General features: G+C 38.5%; 1 protein-coding gene across 6 annotated transcripts in view; it reads left to right on the forward strand.

The window, feature by feature from the left end:
• Window positions 1-10,008, forward strand: part of TNFSF4 (TNF superfamily member 4) — a 134,872-nt gene extending 124,864 nt beyond the window's left edge. For 2 of the 6 annotated variants that reach the window (XM_081486523.1, XM_081486522.1), the window contains exon 4: window positions 1,278-1,993. In XM_081486523.1, coding sequence (XP_081342649.1) covers window positions 1,278-1,627 — 350 coding nt within the window. In that variant the 3' untranslated portion in view covers window positions 1,628-1,993. Of the gene's footprint in view, window positions 1-1,277; window positions 2,967-3,082; window positions 3,160-9,824 lie in introns of those variants that run through there. The other 4 variants (XM_081486525.1, XR_014052669.1, XR_014052670.1 and 1 more) reach the window with 4 other exon arrangements.
• Window positions 10,009-12,812: the final 2,804 nt, after the last annotated feature.

The following is a 12,812-nucleotide window of genomic DNA, read 5'->3' on the forward strand; positions in this document are numbered from 1 at the left end:
TGGATATTCATTAAGTCCTCTTGAGCCAAAGGAAAGTATATCTTGCCTTCTGTAAGTGATCCTCATTTTCAATTTGAAGTATTTCCCGTGGACTTGATTCAAAGGCAGAATTACTGAATTGTGCCCAGCAGTGGGAACTTTTTCTTTCCTATCACTGAGGGACATGGGCCAGAGTGGAGAGTTTGAAGTGTCGTTACTTGACCATTCAGGAAAATACTGAGGCTACCATGGAAATAGAAGACATTTAGTTTTTGATTTATGCTTGAAATGGCCCCACACAAAGCTATTAAAGTTATCATTCTGTGTTCTGCTACTTTTCCTTTTCTTTTTCCTGTAGTAACCACTATTCCCAAGGCACCTTCCAGTAAAAATTGACAATTAAAAGGGGGAAGGGAGAAATAAGTCTATGTTCTTGAGCTCTTATATCAGAACCTGAACCCACAGACTAAGCTTTACTTAGTATTGAAGCATATAAGCTTAAGTGATTCTTGACAAAGGCCAGTGATACATATTGTTGGGAAGTCTAGTTGCCAGGGCATGTGAAGAATTTTCATTTCATGGTGACATGGAGAGAAGATGAAAAGAAAAGTGAAAGTGTTATTGGCTCTGTTGTGTCCAACTCTTTGCAACCCCATGGACTGTAGCCCACCAGGCTCCTCTGTCCATGGAATTCTCCAGGCAAGAATACTGGGGTGGGTAGCCATTCCCTTCTCCAGAGGATCTTCCCAACTGAGGGGTCAAACCCGGGTCTCCTGTGTTGCAGGCAGATTCTTTACCATCTGAGCCACTAGGGAAGCCTGGAGAGAGGATAGAGAAGAGTTAAAAGCAATTACTTTGTGTGGATGGGGTGTGCAGGACCCAGGCAAGAGGCACTTCCACCACCCTTTGCCCTAATCAATCCATTGAACAAAGAAGGCAGCACTGAAGTTGCCAAATCCCTCCTGATTTTGAAAAATCAGGGAAACCTTGAGACTCCATTTCCTGCCACAGGTGTGTTGTGACAACTGCCAGTTGCTGTAATCTCTCCACTCTTGAATCCCAGCCCCCTCTGAAACTCTCTTGGCTACTAGTATTAGCTTTGCCTCTTCCATTCCACAGGGAAAGCGGATTCCAACTCTCATGTAGAAACATAGTCTTCTGTTACTTTTATTCTTTTCAAAATCTGTCCCTATCACTTTCTCTTCATATGTTTCTAGATATATTGGAAGGTTGTTACCCAATGCTGAGCTAAGGAGTCATTCTTTTTTTTTTTTTTCCTTTTACCCTACCCTCCTTAGAGTGTGAAAATGAGAACGGTTTCATCATCACATCCCCAGACACGGATGGAACCATGAAGGTGCAGAACAACTCAATCATCATCACCTGTGATGGCTTTTATCTCATCTCTCTGAAGGGCTACTTCTCCCAGAAGCTCAGCCTCAGGCTTCTGTACCGGAAGAGTCGGGAACCTCTTTTCTCCCTGAACATGGTCAAATTTGTTGACTCTGTCACAGTGGCCTATCTGCGTTTCAAGGACAAAGTCTACCTGAATGTGACCACTCAGAATGCCTCCTGCGAAGACATCCAGGTGAATGGTGGGGAGTTGATCCTCATTCATCAAAATCCCGGTGGCTTCTGTGTCTACTGAGGACCTGATGGCTGCATCCAAGCCAGGAACCAGCATGAATGCCACTCTAGGGGTGGACAGGACACTGATTCTTCCTTGGGAGTGGAGGCGTTGTCCCAGCTTAGCCCTCATATTTGGCCACATGAGATGTGACCAGAAGCAGATCACTCCCACCCTCACTCAGGGATATTTAAAACTTATTTTTACATATCAGTTAACGTTATGTATTTATCCTATATCTTCTAAATCACCTAGCCCTCCTCATCCCTCAAGATTGCCTCAAGCCTGTTAGGCACCTCTGCCAGAGTGAGAAAAAGGTGCCTCTTCCTCAAGATGTTGTTCCTGTTGGTCAGGAAATTATCGTAATAAACTTTCATTATTGAAAAAGACACTTGACTACCATTTGTCATCTGACACTGTCAAAATGAAGAAGACCAAGGAGAGGGGTTTTGAATCTGCCAAAGCTGGTGGACTGACTCCTCGCAAGCAGAGGTGCCTCTCCAAGGTGAAATTTGTTGTAGTCTGCATAGTGCCCCAATCTGTCTCTCATGTGGAGGAATTCAAAAGGAAAATCACCTTATGAACAGCTGTCAGGACTTGATGAAGATAGCTGGCTAAGGAATACTCTGCTCTGGGCTTTTTTTTTTTCCCCTTGTTTTCTCCATTTTGCTTTCCCAGCCTCCAAATGTTCCTGATAGAAATTTCCCTTCAAAGAACTGTCTCGGGGGTGTGATGCTTGAAAAACCTAATCAGTTATTTAAGGAAAGCTGATGAGACTTTTCTAAGCTGGGAGAGTGAGATAATTTATTGTGAGAGTTATCTTGATCACACAGGAGAGCAGTGAAACTGGACCTCTCAGGATGAAAGTCAGTGGAAGTTTGAATAGTCTGGGGAGGAAATCACATTCTTTGCCACAGAGAGGCAGTGTAACACATGCCTAATGCTGAGATGCAGATTCAGCCCCACATCTTGTGCTCAGGTACCGCCTTGCTAGTTTCAAAAAAATTATTTAGGTGAATTATCCCCCAACCCTCGGGCTGTGCTACATGGCTTACAGGATCTTAGTTCCCCAACCAGGGACTGAACCCAGGCCCACAGCAGTGAAAGTGCCAAGTCCTAACCATTGGACTGCCAGGGAAGTCCCTGGCATGAATTGTTCTGAGCAAGGAATTCTATGATACGTGCCTTGACTACTTAGAGGATTTAAATGTGTGTGTGTGTGTGTGTGTGTGTGTATGTGTGTGTACTTGTTTGTTATAGACTGTGTTCTGCAAAGTCAAAGTTATTCAGAGTGTTTGCTAATAAGTACATGTTTATCACTGTAGATAATATTTAAGAAAATACATGTTTTTTAAGTTTGGAATTTCTGACTGTATTTCTTCTGGACATATGCATTCCAGGCCAAAGCTCAATTGTTTTGTGAGTTGGTTGTCTTTTGTGTTATGGCCTTCCCTCACAGGTGCCCCTTCCTTTTAGGTACACATGGTCTGCTCCTCCCATGCTGGCCTCCTTCAGTGACACAGGGACACTTCTGCCAGCTTCCACCTATCAAAGTACGTGTGTCCCATTTAAATCATTCAGTCAAAGGGATAATTAACCTTTCTCTGAAAACAGTGGAGTTTTGTGTAAATGAAAAGTGAGGAGATTGGAATTCTAATTTTGACTCAGTTGCTAACTGGCCACGGGACCCTGGACAACTAATTTCCTATTTTGGGATCCTGCTTTTTTCTTTTGTTGAATGATCATTTTAGAATCTTATGCTCATAAAGCTAAATGTGAATGTACATAGTAAATACCTATGTACTGGTTGCTGTGAGTCAAGATGTATAATCGTCTCTTTTAATGTGTGGAGTAATTTTTTTTTTTCTGGACAACCTAATATTTTCCCTCAGCATTTTTGGTGATTTCTGTGAGCATGCGTGCATGCTGTCATGTCTGACTGTTTGCAACCCCATGGGCTGTAGCCTGCCAGGCTCTTCCGTCCATGGAATTTTCAAGGCAAGAATACTGAAATGGATTGCCATTTCATTCTCCAGTAAATCTTCCCAACCCAGGGATTGAACCGATGTTTCCTGTGTCTCCTGCATTGCAGGTGGATTCTTTGCCTGCTGAGCCATTGGGGAGGCCCTGACTCCTTTGAGAACAGTTGCCAGTTGTGACTTAATGACTTTCTGTTTATAGAATGACTTAAAGGATTCCAGAGTTGATTCAAATTGTAATTTGTTCTTAAGCATATCGGGCAGGTCCCCTATTTTAAATTGTAGTTATGTATTTAGTGCTCTCCTGGCTCTCAGAGAGTGTTAATATTAATATTAATAATATGGCTAATAATAATATTGATATTTACATGGAAACAAATAAAAGAGCTTAGAATTCACTACTGGTTAGAGTGTTGAGAGTTTTTATTTATATTTCTCTTCCTTTCCATGTTCTTATCAGCTAATTCCCTGAACAGGGGAGTACAGGACAAATTGTCTGGTTTCCTATCTGCCTCCAGTTCCAGCCATTGGAATTATATCCAAGGGATGGTTGAGCTGCCAGACTCCACCTTTGCTTTTGAAAACGTATTCACTATAAGTTCTCAGGGCTCCTCTTCCTGGTTCAAGAGATGTGTTCAAATAGAGTTCTATTCACTGTTATCCTTTCCCTCCGTACCACTTGTCTTGTTTCTAAGTCTGGGATGATCTCCTTGAATATTACATCCCCTCTCCTTCAAAGTAATTACATCTGAAGTCTTAAGTTGAGGTCCCAGCTCTTAATGAGTTTGTGTGCACAGTCTGATCACAGAGATCCCTGTGCCACCTGTGATGGTGTTAACTCTTCTCCTTCCTGAATGCTCATCTTCCTTGACTTTCTTTGAATTCACCTCTTTCTGGGCCACTCTTTTCATCTCTGTTCTCTGCCTATCTGATCTCCTTTCCCCCCCTCTTTCTCTGCCTATCTCTTTTGTGATAATGCTCTATGAGCTCCATCCTCAGCCCTCTTTCTCTACACTGGGGGGATCACAATCTGGCAGCTGACAAGCCACAATCTAGCTTATGTATGTGTTCAGTTTACTTATTAAGTTTGAATTTAGTCGCCAACACTTAAACACTGGGAAATTTTTGACTTGTTTTGACAAAACAATGCAAAACAGAAGATCTGGTGATGCTGGGCCCAATTTTGACATGACAGAAATCATCTCAGTCCGGGTAACATCCTCCCTCTTTAGAGAAACTATACACTCTCCATTTCTCTAGAGTCCCCCCAGTTCATACTGTGTGCAAGTGTGCTTACACCAACTCACTTCACTCACTTGCTGGCTATGGGGCATTCGAGTTGTGATCTCTGCTTCATACACTTGCCTGTTTCATTGATTCTTATGCCTTCAACCATTGCTCATACACCAATGATACCTAAATTCATTCTCCAGCTCAGATGTCTCCCACTCCAGGGTCACACTTACTTTAATCATCTGTATAATTGTAATAACATATATAATTATAATAACATATAATGAGTACTTATATGCTAGACATATTAGCCATTTTATATGACTTGTTTTTTTTTTACTGGAAGATAATTGTTGTACAATATTGTGATGGTCTCTGCTGTACCTCGGTGTATATCAGTTATAACACTATATATATCCCTCCCTCTTGAGCCTTCCTATCCTCCCATCCCACCCCTCCAGGTCATCACAGAGTACCAGACTGGCCTCCCTGTGCTGTACATCAGCTTCCTGCTAATTATATGAATTTAATTCTATCTTTCTAACAGCTCTTTATGGTAGGTATTATTCCTGTTTTACATATGAGAAACAAACCCTCAGAGGTAATTTGTCCTAAGACATGCAGCTAAGAAGTAGTGGAGCTCAGATTCAAGACCAAGACTAGTTGACACCAAAGACCATGCTTTTAACCACTGCTTCCCTGCCGCTGGGCAACTCCATGTGGAAGTAATGGGCACTTTAGTCAGGATGCTCACAAAAGAATGTCCTCTCCTTCACCAAACCCACTCCTCCTCCTGGTTCATGATGTTATTTAAAGGCCTCGTAGTCAATACTGAAGCCAGAAGACCCAGTGTCATCCTATTTTCCTCTTTTTCCCAGCCCCCACCCACGAGTTTGTGGGCTTTGGCTTCTCCTTTTGCAGTGGCCTCTCACCAGGCCTACATGCCTCAGTGAGTTCTCATTGGATTAAGAGAATGATATCCTCTGTTTCAATAAATGAATGAAATCAATGGACAAAATAAAGCAGAATGCCATGGTGGGAAGCTTGTGATGTTTGGAGCCTAGTTTTAAATCCTCACTCTGCCATTCACTTGCTGGCTGACTTTGGCAAGTATTTTTTTTAAACCTCTTTGAATCTTCACTTTCTTAATCGATAAAGAAGGGATGTTAACACATACCTCTTGAGTTATTTTGAGTATTAGAGTACCTAGTATATTGCCTGGAACATAGTTGGTCTCATTACTTAATAATTATTAATTTACAAAAGTCACATCAGCAAGACAGAAAGTGAGTGCCAAATGAATAATGAAATTTATCTGGGTTAGAGATGGAGAGATCACTCAAGAAAATTGAAGAGCTTTGCAGAATTTAGGTTGGAGAAGAGGAAAGGAGAAGATAGAGGGGAACAATGTATGTGAATGTCTCTGAGGTGGGAATTCTCATGGTACTTTCTGGGGACAGGGAGCTTCCACTGTACTTATGACATTCTCTCATTTTTTAATTTGAGCAGTTCTATTTTCTAGGATAGAAACCTGTGTTTAGTCATGGTTGAAGGTAAGGATTAAAGAGTAATTTAAGGGTAAAATATTGGAGTCATTAAAGACATAGCTAAGAATTTTGGGTTATGTCCTATAAAGGGAGACACTCAGTGTTTTTGAATAAAGAGAATTTATCATGATTTGGGGACAGAACCTAAGTTCTTGTCAATATCATTTTTCATTTTGACACAATTTATATGAATACCTTATTCTCTGTCAATTGAACAAAAGCTTTGAATTACTTCTAGACAAAAATAAGAAAAATAAATGTCATAAAACCCAAGTTTTTAATACTTTTGGCAAAAGATATACAGAGAGCTTCTTACTAAATTCAAATTATTGTTTAATAAAGACCATAGTGGTTTTTAAAATATTAGTTAAATATTTTTAAAGTCATATATTAAGATATCAACTTGAGGTATTATGAGCACTAAAAAATAATCACTGAAGATTTCAAGCACCATGAACATTTATTTGTTTATAACTTAAACTATTTAGTTTTTGGCAGTGCTTTGGAATTGCTTACTATCTGCTTATCCATCTATCAGTCATCAGCCATCTAACTATTGTACTTTTCCCCTGAAATAGCCTACCTCATAAAGTGTGTGGGTAGCTTGGAACCTTCCCCAAGAGCATCCTTAGTAATTAGTCATTGTGGCTGTTATGGCCACTCATTCAATCCATAACCCATGGGATCAAGACATGGAAGGATTTGTTAAAATTTAAATGTAAATATAACTTAGGAGAGCTGACATGTGAGCCTGTTCATGCTTTATCACCACCACTTTCCCCCCATCCAAAAGCTGGTCACATGATTCATTTCAGTCTTGAGGGTGTGGGATGTAAGGACCTTTAGCTCTGACTGATGCCTGGGGGACAACTAGGGTAGCACTGAATCCAGAAGCAGTCAGCGAGTTGCCTTAGGAAGAGAATGTTGAACTTCCAGAGTATCCTATCATTCTGACACAGCCTTTCAGAAATCTGGAGCCACAGTGCCTAGGGGTGTGTTTAAACATGGACCTTGACCAGCATTTTGATTAATGGAACTTGTTGACTTTGTTCATCTCTCTATGGTCTGTCTGTGAGAGGAACAGAGGAATGCTAGGACTGAAACAGACCTCAGCATTTGGATTTTCTTGGAGTCATGCCAAGGTTGAAAAAATACTTTTACATTCACATACATTCTCTCTATTGATGATAGATACAAAAGACCTTTTATTTTTCTCCTGATTTATTCAGTCTTGACCTTTAGTTTTTGAGATTTGATGTTAAAAGTAGAATGGTAACAAAGTAATCTGTTTGTAGAAATACAAGCAGGAAATAATTTCTAACGGTCATTTCAGCCCAGCTCTTTACTTTTATTTGGGGTGTACTATTTATTAGTAAGGACATTTATCATCTTAGTGATTTTTAAGATATGACAATATATATCCACCCCCTATAATCAGTTTTAAGAGTTAACATTCTGTTATCCTTTGACTGTTCTTTAAGTAAGGCAACTTGAAACTTTCAATTTATAAAAATCTCATTCACTATTATAAATTAAGCAATAGACAATCAGTATAAATGTGCTCCACTACTACTATATACCAGGCATTGTACTTAGCATTTAGTGATACCTTTCTTCTTTATAAGAAATGAAAATAAGCCATTATTTTTGATCTTTTACTCTCAAACCCCAAATACTTATTGCTGTTCTGTCTATTGTTTATGCCTCTTCTAGCACTCATGTATTACCCAGATGCACTCTAGAATATTATTCAGTCGATAAAAACATTGATAAAATATACATTATTTGTATATTTTTCATTTATACTATTTCTCTCCGTTTAGTCATGTTGATACTATTTTAAACTCTTGAAAATCTATGCAAACACACTCTTTTAGGCAATAAGCAATTCTCATTACATTTACAATTAAATCTCACTTTATTAGAGGTCAAATACATAGCATTTTTGAAAGAGCAGACATTTGAAAGTTCAAAATAACTTTGTCTATGAATTTTCATTTTTAGAATGTTGAATTCATAAGATAAAGAGACCAGAGATTGAGTTAACACATTTCTTATATGCGTGCATGTGTGCTCGGTTGCTTCAGTCGTGTCTGACTCTTTGTGACACTATGGACTGTAGCCTGCCAGGCTCCTCTGTCCATGGGAGCCTCCAGGCAAGAATACCGGAGTGGGTTGCCAGGGGATTTTCCTGATCCAGGGATTGAACCTGCATCTCCTGCATTGCAGGTGGATTTTTTTCCCAGTGAGGCACCTGGGAAGCCTGATTTCTATATAGCATTCCTTATATCATTGATAACATTTTATTTATTCATCTACAAATAATTGTTGAATTCCTACTGTGCATTATGGTGTGCCTACTATGCTAGGTAGTCAAAATATAAAGAGAAATACAGAATCAATTCTTTCCAGTAAGTATTGAATATAGTATGTAGTGCTAAGTGGAGTGAGGAGAAGCTAGATATCTGATATCAGGATGTCAGGTAAAAACTGGTGTTGATAACTATAAAGAAAAGAATCGATTTGAAAGATATCAGTAACAAAAACTAATAGGACCTGTTGGTTGGTAGGATGTGAGTGGTAGATTTTGTGGTGAGGAATTAATTTGTACATTCATTAAAACTAATATTTTGAGAGTCATGAAGAAACAAGAAACCAGTGAAAACAAAGGAAATAAAAATGTTAATGCTATGAGGAAAAAAATGTGAGGTTATTGACTTTAAATGGGGAAGAGACATTGTTGATGAGATACCATTTAACTCAAGATCTGAAAATCTGAAGAAACTAGCTGTTTGAAGCAAAACATGTTGGTAGGGGCCGATGAGGTGGGGGTGGATTATGAAAAAGGAAGTTAAAAAATTGGCCACTTCTATGACCATGTGACCAACTTTGTAAATAAGAACTATAATAATTGTGAGTATTTTCCTTATTTTGATATGACCGTGTTTATGTATATATTACCGGAGGAGGACATGGCAACCCACTCCAGCATTCTGGCCTGGAGAATCCCCATGGACAGCGGAGCCTGGTATGCTACAGTCCATGGGGTCGCAGAGTCAGATATGACTGAGCGATTAAGTACAGCAGAGCACATGCATATATTAACCACTCTTTTCCTTCCACTTTCCCATTCCTTCCATGGTGAACACTGTAACTGTGTTCACAGTGTTAACTTTATATGTTAGTGTGACTCAGCTGGAAGAGCAATGGAACATCATCCAAAAATGAATAAGTGAACTTTGTATCTTGTTTGTGGGAGAGAGCTAACATGTTTTTGGTTGTACAAGGACTAGCTCCATCATTGGGTGGAAGCATTGTTTTGGTATTAGCTTTATTTGGAAGTTAGTATGATTAAAAGATGCTGTGTTGGCAAGGGGTGAACTGTGATGGGTTTGTACTAGTACAAGTTAGCTAACCTTGAAGTTTAATTCTAGCTTTCTTTTTCCTGTGTGCTTGCAGGGAGAAGACTGCATGAAATTTAGAAGGTGTAAATGAAGGAGAAGCTATTTTTATACTCAAAAATGTCATCTTCCTGGGTCCAATATTCAAGAGAAAGTGACAGCATGGAGAAAAGCCAAGAAAGTTCCAATATGTAAGATAATAGGAGTCCTTGAGGAAGAAACCAATTTTAAAAAGAGAAAAATGTGCCAAAAGCTATAGTTTAAAAAAACTCTTCTGAAATGATAAAATTTGAAACAACATATTACATGCATGGGAATACTGACCCTGAATGACAAATACCAAGACATAGTAAAATTACTAACTTAAAAAAACAGGAAATAATTTAATAGGCATCTTGGCAAAAATGCTTTCACCAGACTCTTTGAGACCAACACTTTTTTAGTTTCCTTTTTCTGCTGTAAAAGATTACCAGAAACTAGTGGGCTTAAAACAACAGAAATCTATTCTCTTACAGTTCTAGAGGCCAGAAGTCTGACATGAATCCTACAGGGCTAAGATCAAGATGGCAGAAGGGCTGACTCTTCTGGAGGCTCTCAGGGAGAATCCATTTCTTTGCTTTTTCCAACTACTAGAGGCTGTTCTCATTCGTTGGTCAATAACCCTGGATCACCTCACATTTTCTCCCCTTGCTTCAGTCATCACATTGCCTTCTCTCTTTTTTGTAGTCAAATCTGCCTCTGCCTCCCTCTCATAAGGATACTGTGATTACATTTAGTCCATCTGGAAAATTTAGGGTAACCTCCCCATGTCAAGACTCTTAATCACATCTGCCACATCCCCTTTGCCATATAAGTTGACATATACACAGGTTGCAGATATTAGGACATGGAGATTTTTGAGTGGGGAAAGGCATTATACAGCCTACTAAAAACACAGAGCCAGAAGAAAATGGAAAACATTTAAAATACTCAAGAAAATACAAGACAAAAATTTTATATCCAGCAAAAATAACATTCAAGTACAATGGGCATAGAAAAATTGCTTTTAACTTTAACAACTCAGGAAATATTGTTCCCATGAACCCTTCCTGAAAAATCTATTAGAAAATGAACTATAATAACTAGATAGACTTTGACCTAGGGACTTGTGATCTGAGAAACCAAGTTTTAATAAAGATAAGATTTGAAAGGAGGAGGTTATAGTATACAATGGCTACATCCTCTGACACCATAACTTTAAAATGGGAAGAGGAGGATATATTAAAAATATATTTTAAACTGATCTTACTAACTGTATTGATGGTAGTTATATTAGTATTGCTATTTTGAAACTGTTGTGGCAATGTGGAATAAAATAAAGATACCATCATCATTTAAGGATTAACTCAAAGAAAGCTCCTATGTTGAGTCCTCCTTTAATTCTACTAGGAAGAAGAGCCCTTTTCCTTTCTTTAAATTCCCATTATGCAATTATTTTTATGACACACTATTTAAAATTTTTTATTATAGTGATTTGAAGCAAGTTTTTTTCTCAAGCAACATAATGATGAGTTTCTATACCTGGCACAGTGCTGAGTATATAAGGTTGGCCAGTGCATAATTTTTTGTGAATACGTAAATGATTTACCTGGAAGAAACAGCAGATATAGAGATAATACATTGATATTGCTAATAAAATGGGTCCACATTTCTTGCTTTCCAAAATGTTGCAATGTCTGAAGGTTAGAGTATCTTTGTTAATAATGTCAGTTCATGAAATAATGAAATATTCCTTATATAAGCCTGAATCCTGCCTCCAAGTGATTTGTTTTTATTTACATTGGTAGTATGGAAATAGGTCCCTAAGGACCCATACTTTTATTGTTTTCTGAAGGTAGTTAGTTCCTATGGATATAATTTGTTAGACAAGTCTCATAAACCATAATTAGCTAGCTACCCACCCCCACACAAAATCATACCATTATTAATCACCTGCCCACAACTTCTTTGTACATAGAACAGGTTACCTTATACAGACTGTAAAGTAGCGATAGAATTCACTCTGAGTCTGTAGCCTGGTCACGTGCTTATAAGCAGAAGACAGTTGTAACAGGAAGCTTCTGCTGGCTGCTCTTAGATTAGGAAAAAAAAAAGAATTTCCTCTGGCTTGGCTGACTTCCCTATTAATTTCCTGTCAATTGAAAATATAACTCATTTAGCATGCAACAGGAATATTGCTGGAAGAGGAATAAATGTCTAGCTAAGGAGACAAGAAAATGAATGACCCAAGCTAAGTCTAGACAAGCAGACAGTTGAGTCTAAATCTACATTCCATTGAATTAGTTTTTCCCATAAAGTTAAATAAGATAGGAAAATTTCTCAAATTATTATAAGTCACGCTCTTCATAAGACTTTTGCCAGATATTCTCAAGTGGCTAAGTGGCAGTCAGCACAGTGTATGCTATCATTTCTTAAATAAAAGCTTCCTTCTTAGGAAGGCTTAAGGTAGCCCTTGGGGGCACTGAGAAAAGGAATGAGGGAATGCAAAGAAGTAAAAGCAAATATAAAACTGACATGGAGAAGACAAAGAAATCAAGGAAGGGACAGTATAAATGTCCTTTAAGAGCATAGATTTATAATAGAGGCTTATTAAACTTGAGGTTTACAATAAAGGTTTATTATTATTTCAATTCAATTTATTGAACGGGTATTTGTTCAGTTTCCTTCATCAAGTGCCTGACACTTGTAGGTGTTCTGGAGAATCTGAGAGAGATATTAAAAAGGAAGTGGAGTGACTTGATTGGTATAAACCCAAGATTTGGAATCAACAGAGGCTTAACTTCAAGTTGAGATTTTACCATTACTTATGAGCTGTGTTCTTTGGCTATTATTTAATTGTAGGTCCCCTACTCATTGCCACCTCTGCTCCACCACTGTACAAATAAGGATAATGAAACCTATCTCACTGGACTGTTGTGCAGGTGAAATGAAGCCCTAAGCACAGTTCAGTTCATGATGTTTTCAAGATATTTAGTAATCTTTAGGGAGAAGGCAATGGCACCCCACT

The sequence above is a fragment of the Giraffa tippelskirchi genome, chromosome 5, assembly GCF_054371585.1.
Source record: "Giraffa tippelskirchi isolate mGirTip1 chromosome 5, T2T-mGirTip1v1.2.pri, whole genome shotgun sequence".
Lineage (NCBI taxonomy): Eukaryota > Metazoa > Chordata > Mammalia > Artiodactyla > Giraffidae > Giraffa > Giraffa tippelskirchi.